General features: G+C 43.5%; 1 protein-coding gene across 5 annotated transcripts in view; it reads right to left on the reverse strand.

Moving 5' to 3' along the window:
- otud7a (OTU deubiquitinase 7A) overlaps positions 1-23145 on the reverse strand; it is a 114757-nt gene that overhangs the window by 48401 nt on the left and 43211 nt on the right. For 3 of the 5 annotated variants that reach the window (XM_008119951.3, XM_008119952.3, XM_062963590.1), the window contains 3 exons: positions 22667-22781; positions 22241-22325; positions 12021-20094 (listed from right to left, as the gene is read on the reverse strand). The exons of 1 other annotated variant lie outside the window; for it this stretch is intronic. In XM_008119951.3, coding sequence (XP_008118158.1) covers positions 18670-20094; positions 22241-22325; positions 22667-22781 — 1625 coding nt within the window. In that variant the 3' untranslated portion in view covers positions 12021-18669. Of the gene's footprint in view, positions 1-12020; positions 20095-22240; positions 22326-22666; positions 22782-23145 lie in introns of those variants that run through there. One more of the 5 variants, XM_062963591.1, reaches the window with a different exon arrangement.

Genomic DNA, 23145 nt, shown 5'->3' on the forward strand with positions numbered 1-23145 from the left:
TATTGTATATACATATAATATTGATAATAATATTATAATGTAATACAATATAACACTAATAATAATACCATATAATAATATTAATTATATATTCTATATTACATATAATATTACTAATATTACAGTATAGTGGTATAGTTCAATAAAGTAATATATAATGCTAATATTGTGCTATGCTAATAATATAATATATTGTATGTACATATAATTTGTAAGCCACTCTGAGGGTGTGATACAAATGTAGTAAATAAATGCAGTAAATAAATAAATAATAAATAAATACATATTAGACTTAGGCTCTCCCAAAATCTGAAATGACTTGAAGGCACACAACAACAACAACAACAACAACAACAACAACAACAACAACAACAACAACAACCCTAATTAACTTGACTATCTCATTGGCCAGAAGCAGGAGCACACTTCCCATTGAAATCCTGATAAATGTATGTTGGTTAAAATTATTTTTATTTTTAAATATTGTATTGTTCTTTCATTGTTCTTCTTCTTGTTGTTGTTGTTTTTGCACTACAAATAAGACATGTGCAGTGTGCATCGGAATTTGTTTGTATTTTTTTTTTCAAATGATAAACCGGCCCCTCAACAGTCTGAAGGATTGTGGACCGGCCCTCGGCTTAAAAAGTTTGAGGAGCACTGCTCTAGGCGATATCACAGCGGGACTAAAGGTGTGAGACTTGTCCAAGGCCATCCAGTTTCCATTGCTAAGAGGAAAATCCAATCCTAAACTCCAGCATTGTAGTCCAGTGCTAACGGCTACGTTACGCTGTCTCTCTCAATTGTACCTACATTTAAGTAAACATGCTTTGCGTTATCGTTTCCAGTGAAAGTAACACGATACCATCCTGCTGAAAGGTAAGTTCTTGGGAAACCTACAATTACCCGTTTTCTCTACAGCCGCTGCCCAGATACCATACGGTTAGAGGCTTCCACACCCAAAACGCCCACAGATTGGAGCGGCGCACATTGGTGGCAGGGAGCTGGATGGGCGTTCCTGCCTTGCCCTTGACTCCATGCATTATCATTAACTCTAAGGCAACTTGGCCTGCTTCCAGCCACCCGGGAGATAATGAATGTGGGATTGGCAATGGAGGGTTCCATAACCTTTGGTTTTCAAGGAAACAACCCTGGAGTGCGCCTACCTCCTGATCACCGGAGATTAATTAAAGTCACCCTAGGAAAGAGCGGTGGCGCTGGGGAACGGAGACTGAAACACAATAGAAATGTCACCGCCGGCAGTGCAAAGGGGCGGCCATTGCTCCTCGATTGATCTCAAAAGGCAAACGCCCACTCAATCTTATCTTTCAGCAGCACTCAACTGCAGGAGTGCCATCTGTCATTTGATTGGCACAGCAAAATTGAGTCAACTTCTGACTAGGTTGCTGTGAGTTTTTTGGACTGTATGGCCATGTCCCAGCAGCATTCTCTCCTGATGTTTCACCTGTATCTGTGGCTAATGGCATCTTCAGAGATTCTGCTGGCAATGAAGCAAGTGGAATGCATATATACATAAAAAGGTAAAGGTTTCCCCTGACGATAAGTCCAGTCATGTCCGACTCTGGGGGTTGGTGCTCATCTCCATTTCTAAACCGAAGAGCCGGCGTTGTCCATAGACACCTCCAAGGTCATGTGGCCATTGGCATGACTGCATGGAGCACTGTTACCTTCCCACTGGAGCAGTAGCTATTGATCTACTCACATTGGCATGTTTTCGAACTGCTAGGTTGGCAGAAGCTGGAGCTAACAGCAGGTGCTCACTCCACTCCCAGGATTTGAACCTGCAACCTTTCGGTCTGCAAATTCAGCAGCTCAGCGCTTTAACACACTTCGCCACCGGGGCTCCTGTATATATACATATCTGTGGAATAATGTCCTAAACACCTGAAGGGCCAAAGTTTGCCCAGGCCTGATGTAAACCAAAAAGAAAAAAGAGTGGTGTTTTCAGCTATTGCAGATGTTGACCTCTATCTCCTAGGCTATCCTGTTCCTCGGTTCCTCACTCGACGGGTGTGTATATCTTTAAGAGGTTAACGCTCGCACTTTCCCAGGCTTTTGGTGTTGTGGGTAACTCAGCACATGAGTCATTCTTGCGAGATCCTGGAGACCAAATTGCATGGACACCAAACAGAGCAGAACAATAGCAACGGGAGCCTGAGAAGCTCCTCCCGTCTTTCCTCTTCTCTGCCTCTGCCCCTCCTTCCTCCCCTGGCTTCATGCACATTTCATGGAGAGGATCTCCACATGCCCAAGGAGTCCTACTACTCCGCTTACTCCTTCGGCCTTCCTCCTGACCAGGCAACCGGCCAAGGGACAAACAGGATCACTTTGTACTCCCCAGCTCCTTTTAAGACCTGTAGCTACTGTTTTTTCTAGCTACAGCCAATGTGGATGAAGTATAGGAGGAGATGCTGCGACTTAAAAGAGATTTATTTAGTAACACCCAAAGGGGAGAAACTTGGCATCAAGGCACTCAAATGTCTGGCTCAGAATTGTACCCAATGTTCATGAAAGATATTCTTGAAGCGTTCAGGACACGATGCCTGCATCCATGGCCAAGACCCTCAACCTGGGCATAGTTCTGTATCATGTCCTCTTGCTGCCAATGAGGAATGGCTGGAGGAGGGTGATGCACCACGCCTGTGGCATCACCCAACTTGGATGGGGCTTGAACTAAGCGCAGGGGGCATGTTTCAGGTTGAGCGAAAGGCCGGAGTGTTCCTCTTTGGAGCCTCGGGGGAAGGCTGAACTCATTGTTTGCTCTCTGCGTAGCCTCGGCTTGGCTCGGCTTTCTCTCCTCTTGTATAACATGGAAAACACAATGGGGAAGCTGGCAGGGCGGGAAGAGAGGCTTCAGCGGGGCACGTATCTCAAGGTCTGCGTTTGGACAGCCTCCTCTGGGGCTCTGAGAGGACAGGTGGGGGTTAGGTTTCTTGAAATGAAACATTCTGGTGTTGTCAAAGGCTTTCATGGCCGGGATCACAGGGTTGTTGTATGTCTTTCAGGCTGTGTGGCCATGTTCCAGAAGTATTCTCTCCTGACGTTTCGCCCACAACTATGGCAGGCATCCTCAGAGGTTGTGAGGCATGGATAAACTAGGCAAGGAAGGATTGCCTAGTTGCTTGACCACTCCAACAACTATCATGTCAGACTACACAGAGAAGCAATTGAAATCCACAAGCATGTGGACAACTTCAACAGAAAGGAGGAAACCACGAAAATGAACAAAATCTGGCTACCAGTATTTTAAAAACTCAAAAATCAAAACAGTAGATGGGAAGCAACACTCTGAGGGCAGAGGAGCCCCAAGAATGGCTAATGACTCTTAACAAAAGATGCCCCCCTGGCAAGAGACAAACCTTTCCAATGCTAATTAGGGTGATTAACTGAAACATTAACACTGGCTTCCAACTGACAAAGGACACTTGTCACACCCTGGACTCTTCACAGATATATATTTTTCCTTCCTTGCCTAGTTTATCCATGCCTCACAACCTCTGAGGATGCCTGCCATAGATGTGGGTGAAATGTCAGGAGATAATACTTCTGGAACATGGCCACACAGCCCGAAAGACATACAACAACCCTGAAACATTCTGGGTTTATGCACAATGTTGCTGTATCTTTGCCATCTTTCCTATAGTAACACAGTATTATGTGCCATCCTTCTCTCGCAGAAATGTCCATGACAAAGTCACCATAAGTTGGAAACAACATGAAGGCAGTCAACAAAGCAGCTGTGTCCTAGAAGCCTGGGGCATGGGAATGAAGTTGTTACACAAAGTTAAGCATACAAGGACTGTCTCCTCCAAAGAACATTGTCCTCCGGACTCCACATTTTGAGTGCTGCAGTCACTTAAAAGTTCAACTGAGCATTTAGAAGTAGAGCGTAGTCATCCAAGGAAACAAGCAATGCAGGGAAAGCAAATACAGCAAGCAGGAGTGTTCTAGGTGTGCATGATGTTTTGTGCCCACCATGCTAGGAATTTGGAGCAAAAAGGAAAAAATTCTGGAGGGGTTGAATCCATATTTGGCACTTTTTGAGACAGACTACAGCCTTCAATCATGTTAAGACTCTCTTATAATACATATGAGGACCGTTAGACTCTTTTTTAGCACTTTACAATTCTGAGGTTGAGTGCTGCTGTTTTATCTACAGCAATTGCTGTATTTTATTGTTTTTACCAGGAGGTACTGTAAATTTATGGTGTTGTGTTGACTGTTTATTGCCTATGTTTTGTTTTGCACTTGTATTTTGTGTCACATCTTGAGTGTTTTGTGAGCTGCCCTGCATTCCTCTGGGAGATGGTGGCGGGAGATAAATAAAGTTTTATCATTACCATTATTATTGACATGAAGACACAGTATGACACAGCAAATGTGATATATATGCTGGATTTCTTATCTCAAAATCACAAGTCGAACACTTTCCAAGTGTTTAGGACTGTGTGATGTATTTTCAGATGATGTGTGCAGATTCCAGTAAGGTGGCCTTTTGCAGTTGATTATTATCATTTATTACCATTATTATTATTATTGACACAACGACATTGTATGACACAGCAAACAAGATAGATATGCTGGATTTCATATCACAAAATCACAAGTCGAACACTTCCCAAGTGTCTAGGACTGTGTGATGTATTTTCGGATGATGCGTGCAGATCCCAGTAGGATGGCCTTTTGCAGTTGACAGATCGTGATTTTGTCAATGTCTATTGTTATTATTTTTATTGTTATTATTGTTGTTGTTGTTGTTGTTGTTGTTGTTATTATTATTATTATTGCTCTGTTTTTCTGATTTCATACCAGCACCACCCTTTGCTACATCGCTGTCACTAGAAAACGATCACTATTGTTATGGATAGTACCATCTATATGGAAACACAGGCACACACCCATATAGAGAACAGCGATGTGAAGCAGCACAGGAAAGAAGACCAAAAGGATTTCACCGACTTCCTCACATTGCCATCTGCTGGCCCAAAACGTGGATTCTCTTTGCTCTCTTTAAAGTTGTGCGTGAGTCCTGTATGGTAGCAGCTGAGGTTGTTTTTTAAACTCATCCCAGAAAAGAAGAAGTACCTCTAAAATTACTTTTATTTATTGAAATTATATCTTGCTTTTCTCTCAAAGTGAGATCCAGTTGGAACCAAGAGACGAAAAGGTATGGTACACATAAGGGAAAACAGACCGATTCCTCATATCAAAGAGCTAGAAATGTCTTGGTTTTCTAGTTCCCAAGAAGATGCCATAAATGGCTGGAAACCCAAGGAGGAGGCTTTTATTGGCGAAAGTAAGACTCGGTGTAGGTCCTGCTACTATTTTCTATTCCTGGCTTATGGTCTTTCCTTCTAAATGCAAACTAACCTCCTCCTCGGTGGAGAATAGCGTGTCATTTCCAAGTTTCCTATCTCCAATTGAGGATTTCCTTCTTCTTCAGGGCAGGCTTTGCGCAAGGGCAGGGCTTTGGAAAGTCTCTTGATGAGTCAAGGAAACGGCCATCTGAGGGACGCTTCCCCGGCTCCACAGGAAGCTCAGCAAAACTTCACTGAGTCATCCGTGTACTTTGAGACAAATGGAAAACACCCACTCGCTGTCTCGTAAATAAGGCGTGCAAGTGGAATCTCAAATACACGGGACAGAAAATGCACACGTATATACACACCCTCACTCATTTCTTGGAAAGAGGTCCACTTATTTACCTGTAGTGTACAGTAAATGTGTCCTGGGAAAAATCAGAGATGTAACATGTCCAAAAATGTCGAATTTGTGAGGAGGGTTTTCTTGGGGTTAAGCCGGTTAAAACAGGGCTTGAGGACGCAAAATGCCACAGCTGTATGGGCTGAAACCTTTCGGATCTGCTCCAATCTCAATTCTGCTGAGCTATGGGCTCTTGGAGTCGTTCTACAAATTCCTGGCCGAACAGGATGGTTTTGATTATGTGCGTAATGCACATATCCTCCAACACTTCTGAAATTAAAATTGGAACATGTGTGGCCTAGCGACGTCAGCGTGTGGCCAAGATGGCAAATGAAGAAAGACACACAAGAGAGGAGAGACTGCAGCAGTTTGCTCTTGCCTGAGCCTGCAGGGAAGGGGGAAAGCCTCTCCCTTCTAGTGAGTTAACTAAGTGCAAATTAGTTTTTGCACTTTGTAATTAATTTGGGGGAACTGAAATAAGACGAGGAGGAAACTGGGACGCTGAATAGACACTAGAGCAGGCATGGGCCTACCTTAGGCCCTCATTTTCCCTGTCCTGTTAGCATAAGGAAGCCTGCTGCATCCTAAGGCAGAGAGGACTGGGGAGGACGGCACGCAGCAGCTGAGAGTCCTCTAAAACGCTCTCAGCCACAGTGTGACCCGTCCTCCTCCTGGAATTATGCCGGGAGGACAGCTCAAGAAAGGCATGCAGTGGTTGAGAGCCCTCCAGAGTGCTCTCAGGTGTATTCTGTCTTTCCTTTCTCCCAAGAAAGGACAGCTCGAAGATTGAGGGAACAGTATTAGGGAGGAGGATCGGAGCAATCGCCACATGTCTCGTTTTCCTCCCGGCATAAGGATGGAGTGAGCTTCCCTGTCCTTATCCCAGGAGGACAACCTGAGGATGACTCCTGGTCCTCCTGGTTCTTCCAGGCCCTCTCTCTCTCTCCCTCTCTCTCTCTCTCTCTCTCTCCCGGGCCTGCTCCACCAGCGTGTGCCCAGTCACGCTCCCTCTCCGCCTGGCCCGGCCCACAATGCAGCCCCAAGGCCAGTAAGTTTGCCCATGCCTGCACTAGAGACTATACCAAGCATAACTGAAGTTATACTAACTTGGAGCTATCTGGGTTGATGTGCTCCAATCTGAATATACGTAAATCACAAACATGAATAACCATCCGTTCCCAGGATTTGCAAGGGTTTCGGGGCACGCGCTATAAATAAGTCCTCTGATTGAAGCAGCTGCTTTTATTTTGTGCCTGTTTACAGCTGCTTGCATGTGGCAAATGAGTCAGATGATCTGCTCAATCCAAGACGGGATTTCTAAATGTCATCTCTGAGCAGGTTTCAGGCAGCTGGTAGTGGCATGCCGGGATCCAGCTCTGTGACTCAGTCAGAAAATCCTCAGATCTCCACGAGGAGACAAGGATGGCAACGAGAGGGGCAGAAAAACAACAACACCCAACATAAAGGATGGAAAGCAATGTTTTACAGAGCTATACTGGGAAAGAAAGTGATATGGATCAGGGCCAGGGCAAGAACTCACCAACCTCACCCCATGGCACAACCAAGTTGTGGCCCTCTCCTATTCTACTGCATGTGCAAAGAACAATGTGGTGACTAAATGTAGAAATATGGCTACGTAGGAAAGGTCTTTGACTTTGTGTGCGTGCTACACTTTGATTCTAATTGTCTTGATTTTAAATAAAAAGGCAAATTACAAGAGGTGTCAAGAAGCCATGCTGCAGAACGTACCGCTTGCCCAATATAATCCAGTGGATTTCCATGCTTGCTTTTATCTTGTATTGTGCTTCAACTTATATTGTGATCCACCTTGGGTCCATGGAGACAAGGATATACTGCATTTACTCGAATCTAACGCTCACCTTTTTCGATTAAATTACCTTGCCAAAATTAGGGCGCGTATTAGATTTGCATCATATGGTCGTCTTAGCATTGAGCCAAAGGAATAGGGAAGCTGCTTCAGGAGCTGCGCCTGGAGCTACTATATGAGGAATATCATCTGTAATTTAATTGTCATTGCCCAATGCTATGTAATCCTGGGATGTGTAGTTTGATGAGGCATCAGCACTCTTTGGCAGAGAAGGCTCAAGGCCTTGTGAAAGTCCAGCCCCCATCACTCCATAGCATTTAAGGTGTCTTTTCCTTTACTGAAAGCTTTGATGTTCCAACACAATTGTTTTTAAAGAAGGAAGTCAAAGCAGGAAGCAATTGTAGTGGCCATTACATTCACCAGCAAATACGTTTTTGGGTTTCAGGGTTTTGAAAACCCAAGATTCGATGGTGCATTAGACTCAAGTAAATGGTGTAAAATATAAGGGTGCTCCCCTATAAGGCCAACTTGGGTCATTCAGCAGAATTAGTTCTGCTGGATAATTGCCATTTTCCTTACTTGCTTCATTGTGAGAAACGTAATATGAAAGTGTCCATTTGAGAGGCAAGAGTGCAGATGAGCTTTGCAAAGGCCTTGCTTGTTAAAAGCAGCATCCAAAAGGGAACACTTTGCCGGGTCTTTGCCCCTCGGTCCTATATTTACAAGAGTGATTCTTTCCAAAACGGGAGAGTCTGGAGCGAGCTGAGCTTTGCAACATTCCTTTGGCATGGCACCGGTTTATGGAACCTGAAAAACCCGGGCCAGGCGTGTGCCTGACCCACATAAGACAAGCCGAGAAGAGATCAAAGGAGAAAGCTATTCCGCCTCACCTCTCCTCCGATTCCCACCTGGAAATATATAATCTTTATATGAAAGGTGGTGGTGGGGGGAGAGGCTGTCTCCAAGCAAGAAAATGGGGGGCTGCAATTCCAAGCGGGTTATCTGATCACAGGCTTCGTGCTAATTCCCGAGGCCTTTATCTACCATGAATGGGAAAGTCTTCTGGCTCCACTTTAATAACAGCCTAGCAAAGAAGACCTCAAGGGAATATTCCATGCGCTGAACGGGACCCTCCCAGTGAACGAGGCTTTGCTGCCAGTTAAGTCATCCCAGTATGAGGGCCCCGCTCCGGCCTTTCAAGTCGGCCTCTGTCTCCAAGACCTCCCTCCGCAGAAGGCGCTCCTTGAAGTTAATGAAGTCATATGGAGGAGCGTTTAAGGCAGGAGGGCGGACGGGAGAAGACAGTCGGGGACGGAGTCTACAATTACCTAATTGCAGCGCCGCTTTGCAGCCGAGTCTTTCTTCTCCACGGCTGGGTTTTATTAATATAAAACCTCCTTTCATGCTGCCTTTCATCAAAACTGATCGCAGAGCGGTGGGACAAAAAGTGGGCCAACGCCGTCTGGCAGGGACCCTTGGAAAGCGTCACAAGACTGAGGCACGTTTCCTCAAACCAAACGATTATTTTTTACCCAAGTCATAACCCATAACGCACAAGGCATAATCCTTAAGACAAGATCGCCACTGTTCTATTTCACATTGATGCTGTGTTGTTGTTTCTGACTCTTCGTGACCTCCTGGACCATCCCAGGCCAGAGCTCCCTGTTGGCCGTGGTCACCCCAGCTCCTTCAAGGTCAAGTCAGTCCCTTCAATGTGACACTCATATTTTCTTGGCCAGATTAACTACTGACCATGCTGAATGCTACTTGATGTCCCAAACTGATTACTTTTCTGTCTCCGAGCTATTTTATAGAAGAGGCAAATATTCTCCCTGTGTCCTGTTGAGAAACAGGGCTCTTCTACACTGTTCTTAAGAACTGTGAGGTCTTGCACTATACACTTGACTCTCCATTTTGGGGGTTTTTAACTTTTGCATATTTGATGATTCATGGTTTTGATTAATATCATTTCTCCAGGAATGTCTGGGTCCTCCAAAGCAATTCTGTTGTCATGATCCCCATCTCATTCCATCTCCGGACACAGAGTGCTGACACAGAGCACATGGTCATGGGCCAAAAGGGAGGTCAGGACATATGAACCAGCCATAAAACCCAATTGCCCTGAGGTGGGGGCAAAGGGACTCTGGAATGTGAGAATGGGTAACCTCCACGCGCCAGGCCTCTAAGAATGATTTATGACACTGTAGCTAGAGCCTATATAGATGGGCAGTAGAGTAGACGCTTGTATTCCGAACAATAAAGCCGTATGGTATCTTCACTCATTGTGTGTCTTGGTGTATTCTTCCGAAGAAGACTAACCCACAGCAACACAGCTGGAGCTGAGAAGCCTTACATCTGTGCTCCATTCCCTCTGGAGCAGGCATAGGCAAACTTAGGATCTAGCGGGTCAGTGCCGTCAACTTTAATTGAGTTTGGGACTGCATTAGATGATCACAGTCAGTGTAGGCCAGGCATTTTGGACTTCAACTCCCACAATTCCTAACAGCAAGTTTCATCCTCATAGGCCGAAAAATGATGGTGAATCGAGCCTCTGAAGTTCTTATCGGAATCTTATCGGAATGGAAACAGCACCCAAAACAAGAATTTCCCAGAAAACAGAATGGGGGAGGGAGTCGAAAACAAAGCCCAAAATGGTACAATTTGGGGGCATTGTGCACACCCCTACCATTTGACTGCCACAATGGTTCACTGATTTCTGTTCCAAGTCAGAGATCAGGTAGGTGTTTTTCTATATAACACAACCAGAATACTGAAGCAGCCCCCCAAAAAATCAAACAATGTGCTGTCTGTCCCTGAAGACTTCGGCCGTCAAAATTGTGTGTTTCAGCTCTCTGCCGCCTCTGTGGCAAGAAGGAAACTCAACCCAAAACACGTGGTTTCGACACCGCAAGGCCAGGCTCCCTTGAGTCACAAAGAGGCTGTGAAGCAAAGTGTAGAAGCATTTCCCCTGTTTCCCTTCCGAGGTGGAAGCTCCACCCAAGCAAGGCTTTCCTTCTTGAGTTACTTACAGCAACAGGGTTTACCCTGCCTCCCCAAACCCACCCAAAAACCTTTTCAAATGAACAGAAACAGCCTTATGAATCTCAAGGGTCTGCTCCGTGCCAGATCCTTCAACCTCAAAGTCTTGATAATGGGGGTGTTTACAAATTTCAGTCCCACTTTGACAGACTCTCTTACAGCTCCTTCCTTCGCAGAATAAGCAACATTTAATGTGGAAGTTAACCTTGATGTTCCACGGGCACAATAATAAAACTTTTATAATAAACATGCCTTAAATAAACCAAGGAAGATATACTGTATATACTCAAGTATAAGCCTAGTTTTTCAGCCCTTTTTTAAAGACTGAAAAAACCCTCCTCGGCTTATATTTGGGTGAGGGTCCTGGTTGGCTTATATTTGGGTCAGTTTATACTCGAGAATATATTGTATATTCATTATTTTTCTCCATTATTATTGGTATTATTACATTTATTATTTTACTCTATTATTGTTGCTACTGTTACATTTATTTTACTCTATTAATATTATTATTAATACATTTATTATTTCACTCTGATTTTATTATTATTATTACATTTTACTCTATTTATTATTACATGTATCATTTTCCTGTATTATTTATTATTATTATTATTATTATTATTATTATTATTATTACATGTATTATTTTACTCTATTATTATTAAAAGGATACATAAGCACATTTACATTGAAGAAGATGAGAATCATGATTGGATCAGAGTTGGACAGTCTTATCTTAAATTTGAGCTTGATGTAAATATTCAAAAACATTTAACCTACGGATGCCTCAATTAATGTAATTTTATTGGTATCTATTTTTATTTCTGAAATTTACCACCCTTGGCTTATAGTTGAGTCAATGTTTTCCCAGTTTTTTATGGTAAAATTAGGTGCCTTTGGCTTATACTCCAGTATATACGGTACATATATAGATGGTGCTATGGCTACTATCTGAGCCTTTTTTAATGAATGTCTGCCACGGAGAAAGTAGTTGTAGCTGATCCAGATGCGGGTCAAGTCAAATAATTCAAATTCTTTCCATTCAAAGCATTCAAATCCCTTTCCACCAGCCAAGGAGTAATCTGGAAGATGGGCCATTGAAATGTGTGTGGGAAAAATGCCTTTACTTCTGTTTGTGTTGTCTGTCCTTGTTAATTGTATAAACGGCATTGAATGCTTGCCGTATGTGTGTTCTGTAACGCCGCTTTGAGTCTCCTTCGGCGTGAGAAGGGCAGAATATAAATACTGAAAATAAATGAAATAAATAGCACTGAAAGGTTTCACATTGAATTCATGTCAGAAGATTTCATGCCCAATGACTGTTCGTGAAATGAGGACACCAGCGTCTTATAAAAGAGGGTGACATGATGAAATAAAAGGGGAACCAAGTGTCTGTTTACCAAAATGCATAGAAACCACAATATAGAGCTTTTCAGTAAAAATCATTCTGTATTCCAGCCTTCAATAAACATTGGCATACACAGATAAAGAGCATTCAGAGTGTATTCGGAACATTTACAAAGCTTTCTTCACACGGTTAGTACTACCACATTTCCCACGCCAACCTACTAAAATGACGACGATTCTATAATAAAGGCGCAAAATATTGCTTTTTTGTAGCATTATTTTGAAAATAATATAAAAATAATTTCTATATCATAATTTAAACTTGGCTTGGAAAAAATTTCCAACATAATACAGCCTCGTTATGTCTACAAACAGAACACACTTACAAAACAACTTTTCTTTTGGGGATTTTTGTGTTTTTTCCCATTTTTTTTAAAAAAGAACCCAATATACTATTCTTTCCTTTGTTTTTTTGTTTTAAAAAGAACACAATCATGTACACAGAGGAAAGCAAAATGTGCAAAACAAGTTTATACCGAAGTTATTTTTTTTAAATGTCTTCTAACCGTATTATTCTATTTGGCAATTCAGTCTACAAAAGTTGCCAGGCTTTTCAAATAAAGAAGAGCACAGTTGTACACTGCAAGGAAGTTTGAAATGTCCTCTGAGCTGAAAAGCCACTTACAATCAAGGTCAGATGCTGATTTCTTTCCTCTTTTGCTCCGTCACCATAAGAACATGCACATCCCCTTTGTGTGTTTCCTACTGCAATTGGCTCCATTGATTTGAATGGCCATAATTGACATTTTACTAAGTCCGAATCCAGTCACAGGCGCATACTTTCTACATTTTTGGGAATATTGATAATTTGGAAGACGGAAATGAATGACATTCGGACTCTGATGTGTCTTAAATGTGGGTTTTCTTGAGTAGAAGCTCACATGGCTTCCTTGGAGGGGCCAGGCTTAGCAGGTACCTATTGATCTACTTACATTTGCATGTTTTCCAACTGCTAGGTTGGCAGAAGCTGGGGCTAACAATAGGAGCTCACCCTGTCCATGGATCTGAACCGCCAACCTTCCGGTCAGCTAGTTCTCCAGCTTAGCGGTTTAACCCACTGAGCAACTGTGGCCCCACACCTATATATATGTATACACACACACATACAACGGAATAGATTTGCAAATAATTTCTAAAGGTGCATCTGCAATGTGAAGTCAAGGCAGTTTGGCGCCACCTGAATTGCTTCAGCTCAATGTGATGGAATCCCAGGATTTATAGTTTGGGGAGGCACCAGCACTCTTTGGCAGAGAAGGCTAAAGATCTTGGAAAACTACAATCACTGAGCCGCAAGAGTTAAAGTGGCATCAAACTACAATGTAGACAAGGCATGGGCAAACTTTGACCCTCTCGGTGTTTTGGACTTCAACTCCCACAATTCCTGGCCTCAGGCCCTTTTCTTTCCCCCCTCAGCCTTTTCAGTTCCCTTGTGCAATGGGAGTTTTCCCGAGAAGCCAGATTAGGTTTGAGAATGGAGGGAGTGAAGAATAGACTTAAGCAGCTGAGGGAGAAAAGGAAGGGGCATGAGGCCAGGAATTGTGGGAGTTGAAGTCCAAAACACCTGGAGGGCCCAAGTTTGCCCATGCCTGGTGTAGACGCACCCTTAAGCCCTCCTGATTTAGTCTGCATAAATAATTCTGGATGTTCCAGTCACAGTGCATGGTGGCACAAAGTTATACAGATACCTCTCTCTGATTCTGAACTTCAAGCAAGGATTTCCAAGTATAACATTGTAGCCATTAAGGGATACAAAAAAGGGGAGACCTGGGGTTCTCATAAGGCTCAGTTGGCCCACTCTATGCAGAGAGTTAAATGCACAGGTTGGACTCCGTTATTTCTCCTGTACAATTCACATCGTGAAAGACGTGCTTGTGCCTGCCAATCGTCATGTAACATGGGAAGGCTAGCGCATGTCTGTTGCAGACATAAAGTAAGTGCAGAGTAAGAGCCACGAGGCGAGGGCTCCATATTGCAAACATGCTTTCGGAAACAAGGCATGAACAATCCGTGCCATATTGCATTGCTGTTGTTGTGGGCCTTCAAGACATCCCAATTCATAGCAACCCTAAGACAAACCTACCATAAGGCCTTGCTGACCAAGAGTCACAGTCCAAAATTATGGACTCTCCACATTAAAATATCCCTTCTCTAAGGTGGTGAATTTGCCGTGGATCTGAATTCAAGTGGGATTAGAAATAGGAGTTTGCATGATCTTTGGATTTCAGAAGAGTAAGAAAACATCCTGGCCTTGTACTGAAAGAACAGCAGTCAGGAACCAATTCAACTTGGGACTGTGTATTATGAACAGAAAAGACTTCTGGGTTGTTGTGCATTTTCCGGGCTGTGTGGCCATGTTCTGGAAGCATTCTCTCCTGAGGTTTCGCCCACATCTATGGCAGGCATCCTCAGAGGTTGTAAGGTATATTGGAAAACTAAGCAAGGGAGGTTTATATATCTAAGCAAGGGATATACACAGATATATAAACCTCCCTTGCTTAGTTTTCCAACAAAACTCACAAACTCCGAGGATGCCTGCCACAGGTGTGGGCAAAATATCAGAAGGGAATGCTTCTGGAACATGGCCATACAACCCAGAAAATGCACAACAAACCAGTGATTCCGGCCATGAAAGCCTTCGACAACACAGAAAAGACTTCTACTGACAATTCTGAATTTTTGCTTGCAGTGGCTTACTTCAACCTGCTTCAACCCAACCCAACTCAACTCAACCCAACCCCACCCGATACACAACACACATTATCTGTAAACACAAGTATATCACGTTTTATTCATTCATTAGCCCTTTTTTAAATACTTCTTTTAAGTGTATTATTACAAAGTGTGGGAATGCCTATATATTATATACTGTTCTCTTCATAACCCTAGACCCTTGGTTTCCACAGAAGAAAGGTCAAAAACATTTTTGCATATTTTCTTGGATTGATGATTTTAACAATTCAAGCAAAACAGCCTTTCCCCTCCATACATCTTTATACCTTTTCCCCATGACTATTAGCAGTATACATGTATACTTTATTATAACCATAAAACATTCTCTCTCTTTTTTTTTCCATTTGTACATACATCCGTTTTCTCCAGAACAGTTAGCAACACATTACATTCAACCACTGTTCCATCTTTGTATTTCTGACGCACCAAACAACAGGCCGAGCCCAACAAGATTCTGGTTTGTACAACACCTTGATGGACGGCGCCGATATTTGGTGAAGTGCCGAATTCCCTTTTCTTTTCCTTCTTATTTTTTGCACAGCCCTGCCCTATCCTGACTTGGAAATCACCTCCCGTGAACCCTTAGCCCTTTACATGTTGAATTGTCTACCACCAAGTGACCAATTCACTAATCACTGGCACAAGCAAGAAAGAAACACAGAACCAAACAGAGAGAGCAAAAGAGGAGCAAAGATGAGAACGAGAGAGAGCAGGAGAGAAAGACGGAGCGGTGAGGGGGGGGGGGGGACATGAACAAGAGAGATTTCAAACAAGCAAAACGTGTTTCAAGGCTTTAAAAATGAAGACAAATATCCCTCAAGACGAATCCATTCCAAAGGTACTTAATTTGCTATGAGAAGGAAGTCTCCAACTGTATCATTTTTACCAACAGTCCCTTTTTAGTCCAGTGGTTCTCAACCTTCCTAATACAGTTCCTCATGTGGTGGTGACCCCCAACCATAACATTATTTTCGTTACTACTTCAGAACTGTCATTTTGCTACTGTTATTAATCGTAATGTAAATATCTGATATGCAGGATGTATTTTCATTCACTGGACCACATTTGGCACAAATACCCAATACACCCAAATTTGAATACTTTTGGTGGGAAGATTCACCATCTGTTTCCATAACCATTGTGTTGATTGGAAAAAAAAACCTATACCTTGTTAAGTATCGTTTTAGAAAGTGCTTTATCCCACTACACTATGCATGGGCAAACTTTGAGCCTCCAGGTGTTTTGGACTTCAACTCCCACAATTCCTAACAGCCTCAGGCCCTTTCCTTTTCCCCATCAGCCTTTTCAGTTCTCTTGTGAAACGGGAGTTTTCCCAAGAAGCCGGATTAGGTTTGAGAACGGAGGGAGTGAAGAATAGACTTAAGCGGCTGAGGGGTAAAAGGAAGGGGCCTGAGGCTGTTAGGAATTGTGGGAGTTGAAGTCCAAAACACCTGGAGGGCCAAAGTTGGCTCATGCCTGCACTACAAGGTAGTTAAATCAAAAGGGAGAAGCGAAAATGATAAATAGCAAATTTACCTAAATTCACCTAGAGAAGTGCTCACGGGAATATGGAAAACTATTCCTACACAAATATATTAGTAGTTACTAATATTTGCTTTTCCTGATTTACCTCTCTCTGTAACAAATACAATGATAGCTAACGCCACCCGGTACCACAGATTTCTTTGGCCAAAAAAAAATGCATGAGCAATTACACTTAACCCATGAAGACAACAGAGTCATTGTTCACAGCTGGAGCATCCAAAGCTCCTGCTCAAATTGACTTAGCAGCAGCCTTTCGCCACCTCTCTTTTGCGCTTTCAATTCTCAACCGGAAGCACAGAAAGGGCAAGGGAAGAGTCCCTTTAAAAGGGGGGAAGGTGCCCTTTTCGCTCACTTCAAAATGAGTGGTCGAGAAGAAGACTGCAAAGCCCAGGCAGTGTCAAATACATCGTCCGTCCTCCTTCTTGCTGGGATTTCCCATAACAGAACTCCTGCCGTATGGCATGAATACAATGAAACAACCTCATCGGGTGGTTTCTTGGAGGGGAAGAGGGGAATAGACCCTAATTCAGAAGACCACGTATACTGTAAACCTCTCAGAGATACACAAACGACACGCCTGGATTCATTAAGCATTGTCATAAAACATTGGTAATATTTCCTATTGCTTTCAGCCAGAAAGAAGGGGAGGCTGAATATATGTTAAGTAAATAAATAAATGTATATAGTTTCCGTTCTTCTTGGGATATCCCAAGGAGCCCTTCTCACTTCGCTTTGTCCTTTGACATGAGGCAGTTTAAACGTTGTGCAAAAAACGCACAATTGACAAGAGGCACAATTGCTTTGAAACCAAGGATGCAGAAAAGCAAGTATACAATAGAAGTGAGGGAGGGTTGTTAGATGATATTCTTCCCAACCTAAAGTTATCAAAGAAGGTAGGAATTAAAAGGCGGGACCCTAAATGTAGGCTTCTCGTCACAATAAAAGGGAAGACTGCAGGGGTACAGATCTGTGTCATTAGGATGAAGCCACACTGTAATCGTTCTTCGCCCTCCTATCATTGGGGTGAACGAATCCTGAAGAAATGGAATGGATGCGGGATGCGGAAATGAAATTCAACCCAGACCAGGTAAGGTCCAGAGATATTTGACAGTGAGATATATTGCTTTAAGGTGGGTGGGTGGACTCTCTTTCTCCAGAGGCCTTTAGAGATCGGTCATTTTTCCTTCTCTGCTAAGAGGCAGCAACTCTACCTTAGGTTACACGGCTACTATTACATTTTGCTTGCATAGTGCCAACTTTCCGGAATTTCTAAGAATTAATATCTAAATCAGGTGGCTTCAATCAACAGTATTGCTAAGCTGAACTAAACACTCAACTCAATAGGACTCAAGGGTTTTTTTTATGGTATCAGCAGCAAATTGAGAACATACTGTGAGAGAATTGGCTGTCTACAAAGACGTTGCCCAAGGGACGCCCGGATGTGTTGCCATCCTGTGGGAGACATCATTCATGTTCCCGCATGGGAAGCTAGGGCTGACAGATGGGAGCTCACTCCATCTCGTGGATTCAAACCACCAACCTTGAGATCAGCAGTTCAGCCGGCACAAGGGTTTGGCCCATTGTGTCACTTGTAGGACACAAGTATGCAGTCTGCATTAAATAGCAACAGAAAGACAAGTGTCCAAAACCATGGCTGCAGATGTTTCACCTCCTATGGACCTCTCCCCATTAAATTGTAAAGAGTGCTTATTTTCGAGAGTCAGAGGGAATATGCCAATTTAAAAACAGGCCTTTCATCCTATAGTTTTGTCTCACTTTCGTCAATACACTCAAGAGTGTGTGTTTCAGGGGTGGGAAAGCTGCTCTCATGAATCCAGACCTTCATTTGTGTATCCGCAGAGCACAAAAATCATACAAATGTTTCTAAGCAAGGATGTTAGAAGACACAACTACCATTTCCCTCCCCTCCGGCTTTACAAAAGGGGAGGGGACTATGAAAAGTTAATTCTTTTTTCTTTAACCGAGATGGCTCTATAGAATGAGGCAGACACAATCTTATTACAATACCACATCTCCAGTTATTATGACTTTTTCCCTATCTTTCTACTACCTGAGTGATGTCAGTGTAAATTCAGGCACCATTAGTAAAATTTTGACCACACATATACATAGCACTGACAAAAGGAGTAAACAACCTTTCAGCTTACCAGTGTATGTAAAAAAGACAACCACAAAATGGAAAACAATAAATTCTTTATGATAAATTATCCTTGTTTTTCTTCACCCCAGAAAAGAAAAATAAGCGTAGACCTTTCTCCCCGTAGATCCCTTTTTGCAGGATTTCCCTCCTTCTTCCTCCCGTCATCCACTGACACAAACTTTCCAAGTAAGAAAAATGGAGGAAATAAATAGTCCTGGGAAGAGCGCCACCACCTTTAATGTCGATGGCCCTTGTTTTCTCGCTCCCTGCGTTTGATCTCCTCCTTGTAGCAGTAGGAGCAATAGTTGTCAGTCTCCGGGCGGCCGTAGAAGGAGCAGTTCTCCCTCTTGCAGTGGTTCTGCTGGATGGAATAGATGGGGCAAACGGTGCTCCGGCCTCGGTTTTTGTCATTGTTTAACCAGGTCTGAGGGGCCTCCTCGTCGGCGTATTCTAAGCAGTCTCGGATGTCGCTGGTATTGAACCCGTTGGTATACGTTTGCGACTTGTGGTCCGTAGGCATGGCGTAGGTCAGCGACTCCACCGTGTTGACCGTGCGGATGCCTGCTATCCGGGCCGGGCTGTAACTCTGCGAAGACAACGACCGGTTCTGTTGGGGGTACGTGGCACACGTTTTTAAGGTACCGACCACTGGCTTGTAGGTATCGTCTTGGAAGCTGGATGGCTTGGAGTTGACGTCATGCAAGTGGATGACACTCTGCCGTTGAACGGGGGGCGTATGGCTATAGTGGGCAGATACCGGGATGGGTCCGCTTCTCTTGGCGCTGTTGCTCGGTGAGGAAAATGACCCCAGCATGGGACTAGTGCGGTCTTTGAACTTTAAAACCAGTGGAGTCGTATGGCTTTGAGGCAAGACGGGTGATGCCCTTCCCTGAGGAGATGATTCCAGCTTCTCTTTCGAGAAGGCTTCTTGCTCCAGCTTCCGGCCGACCGACCCGTTGAGCGTGGCCTTCTTCTCCGCCTCCTTCCTCTTCTGCTCTTGTTCAGCCGTGAAGCGTTCCTGGGCACTGGTCAAGTAATAGCCGATCATCTCCTCGTGGAACTGGTGCCGATGGCTGGTCAGGAGGAGGCCAGCAAAAATGAATTTCCGCTCCCCTTGCATGGCGGCCCTCAAAATGTTGAGGCTCAGCTTCACGTCAGTGCTGTACTTCCACTGGTCCGACTGCTTATCCGACGGGGATTTGGAGATCATTTTTTCAACCGGCGAGATGCTTGCCTTTTCGGTGGGGGAGGGGGTGGTCTTTTCGGAGGGGGAGGTGCTCGCAGACTGGCCGGATTCCTCCTTGCTCCCCTTGCGGGACTTGGACTTCTTCTCTTTGACCTTCTCGATGATCTCCCCGTTCTTCCCGTTTCCTGAATTCGCCCGGCTCATTTTGCCATGCACGAGCCCCCCGAGCCCGCCCATGTTCTTCTTTAGCTTGATGCCCAGCGTTTTGCTGAGACTCCCAAGTTTGTTGGCCACTGAATCGGCGCGGTTTTTTTCTTTCTCCTTCCGTTGTTTTTCTTTCTCTTTCCCGTTTTTGCCACTATTGCCGTTAGAATTACTGCAGATGGAATCTCTGTCGGAGTCCATGGAATCGGCAAGAGACTGAACGTCCTCTCCTGCCGACGCAGTTGGGGATTCTGGCTGAGCCAAGGGAGCCTATTGGGAGAAGCAAGGTGACAGTCAGGAACTAGGATGAGCAAGCATGCACAAGAATTGTCCTGTCTGCCTCAACAAGAAACCTCTCGACATTTTTATGACCAATTCTGATGATGGTTAGGACATGGAAAACAAAGGTTGTAATTCAGAGAGTTTCTGTGTGTGTAATGTTAATACACAAAGCGGTTATATGAACAGGTGGTCTCATCTTTGATATTTTTGTTTGCTTGTTTCCTTGCATTTTGGCTTTCTATAACAAAGCTCGCCAAATTTCTCACTGAACTGGTCTTTGGAGAATTTCCTTTCTTGAAATGACTGCAAACAAGATGACGATGATAACTAAATGCCTTATGTGTTCTCATCTGATGATACCATTTTGGAATGATGTTAGATGGAGCGGATATGTTCCTTATTTTGGAATGATGTTAGATGGAGTGGATATGTTCCAAGTGTTCCATGATTTAGTAGGAAATTTCTCTCTCCAGTTCAGTTCAATCTGCCAGTATTCCTGAATATGTCCTTTTCTGCAGCTGTCCTGTGGTTCACTTGCTTGACCTATCTCAACACACTTGCATGTCGTGTCTGCTCCTGCTCAGTGTCTACAGGGCACCGTATTTGGAGTATATCGAGGGCAAGGAATGGAAATTCAGCTTTATGGCAATCCAGAAATTCCAGTGAGTCTCTTTCTGTGTGAAAATGCTACTGTGTGGAAGGCATTTCAGCACAATTGAATATGCAAAAGGACAAGAAAACAAAGCAACAGTCCAGATGTCATTATCTGGATGTTTGCCAACATCGGGCAAGAATGTCAAAAATGACAAGTGGTTTGCAGGTAAGTTAAGTGCTGTACACTGTGGCAGTAAGATTTCATATTTCAGTTCTTCTTTATAGTGTTCTATAATATAATTGCTGCCGTTCTCGTGTGCTATCTGAAAACACTGAATGTGAGCTTTGCAATTTCCTGTGTGGCTAGAAAGGAACATTTCACAAAATTCATCTCTGAAAGTTCTGAAGCAGGATATTTCAGATATCTTTCCAGACAGATTTTTTTTCCTTACAAAATTCTGCTCATCTAATTCATCTAATTTGTCAATGTTGTGTAGGAAACAATATCAGCAGCAAGGTTTCCTATCTCTATACAGGTCAGCTGAACAGAATTTTGTATTTGGCATTACATAGGAGGTAGAATTTTCACAATATGTTCACTGCGCCTGACTAGTAGCTATTGCTTGAGTATGTTTTAATGTATTATATGTTTTATGAGTTTATATGTTTTAAATTTATTTATGTGATTGTATTTTATTGTGTATTGCTGGGCTTGGTCCCCATGTGAGCCGCCCCGAGTCTCTTCAGGGAGATGGGGCAGGATATAAGAATAAAATTATTATTATTATTATTATTATTATTAGTATTATTAGTATTATTATTATTATTAGAAACACAACAAGTTGAGTCCACAGCAGACACTCTGCTGGCTGTTGTATTGGATCACATGATGGACACTTCCCAAGTGTCTAGGACTGTGTGATAAATTGGCAAATAATGTGGGCAGATCCCAGTAAGGTGGCCTTCTGCAGCTGGCAGATGGTAATTTTGTCAGCGCCAATTGTGTTTAAGTGCAGGCCAAGGCCTTTAGGCACTGCACCCAGTGCGCCGATCACCACTGGGACCACCTTGACTGGCTTGTGCCAGAGTCTTTGCAGTTCAATCTTTAAATCCTCATTATTATTTTATTGTATGACACAGCAAACAAGATAGATATGCTGGATTTCTTCGACAAAATCACAAGTCGAACACTTTCCAAGCGTCTAGGACTGTGTGATGTATTTTCGGATGATGCGTGCAGATCCCAGTATATTATTATTATTATTATTATTATTATTATTATTATTATTATTATTATTATTATCTAGAGGGGTCCAGTGTACAGATACTTGGCCAGCCGTGCTCCTTCTCTGTGTCCCCTAAACCTCTTGTGTAATAATACACAACTTCCCTAAAATGCCAGCCCACAAAAACAAAGCACAAATGCAATGCGTTTCCTTGTTCCAGGGCTGGACGCAGAGCACGGGACCCTCTGCTCTCGTGAGCCTCCTTGTCAGCACAAATATCATCTCAAACTGCTTAGGGAGAGTAAAGGCGTTACCCGTGTTTCCGACGGTATGCGTATCCAGGTTACATTCATGTAACTGTGCAGAAGGTTAAGTTTGGCCTCCAGAGACAGAATCAAACTGAGAAGGAAAAAGAGAGAGAGGAAAGACCACATCATAATCACCGAAAAGTGGCCACCGCAGTTGAGAGAAGCAGAAAAAGGAGTCATTTCAAAAGGCAAGCCATACTCGTGCTCCAGGCTCCCCAAAGTAACACTGAATAGTTCTCATTCTGTTGGATTCAGAGACACGCTACATGTGACGTCCAGCCACAGCAGTCAAAGTTGGAACCCCCTAACAACTAACCCACAAGCATCCGCAAGCCCCTCGGCTGAGAACGCTCCACCAAAGTCTACGAAATTCTGTCTCAGGGCAGACTTCAAGTTCAGTGGCTGAAATCCGAATGATGAAAAATGTCTTACTTGGCCAGCTTGGAGTTATCATTGTCATCCTTCCCCCACTCCCAGTCCTTCCCTGGATCAACCGCAAAGTGCAAAGGCAGTAACTTGTGTTCAGAGTCAGTCAAGGGAATCACCGCTGGAGGAAAGGAGAAACCAGAAGCAAAGAAATCGGGTTAGGCAGGACAGGGTAAGAAAGAAAGCAGAATTGGCTGAAGAAAAGGAAAAGACAGGGAGCGTTTCGGAGGCACACGTTCAAGTAAAACAAACACTTGCTTCCCTTTCCATGATATCATGACATGTCATGTTATGATGAAGGCAAGAAAAGTATCTCTTCTTATCTGATAGGTATTTTCTTTTTCCATGACAAAGTGGAATATATAACCAAGGATAGTGAGCAGGCTATTACGCAGCCAGCCAAAGAGAAGGTCTAAACAACACAGCTTTCTACAGATGCTTATCTATGCAAATACGACCCTGATCTGTGCAGGAATGCAGACAGA

This window comes from Anolis carolinensis, unplaced genomic scaffold (genome assembly GCF_035594765.1).
Source record: "Anolis carolinensis isolate JA03-04 unplaced genomic scaffold, rAnoCar3.1.pri scaffold_11, whole genome shotgun sequence".
Lineage (NCBI taxonomy): Eukaryota > Metazoa > Chordata > Lepidosauria > Squamata > Dactyloidae > Anolis > Anolis carolinensis.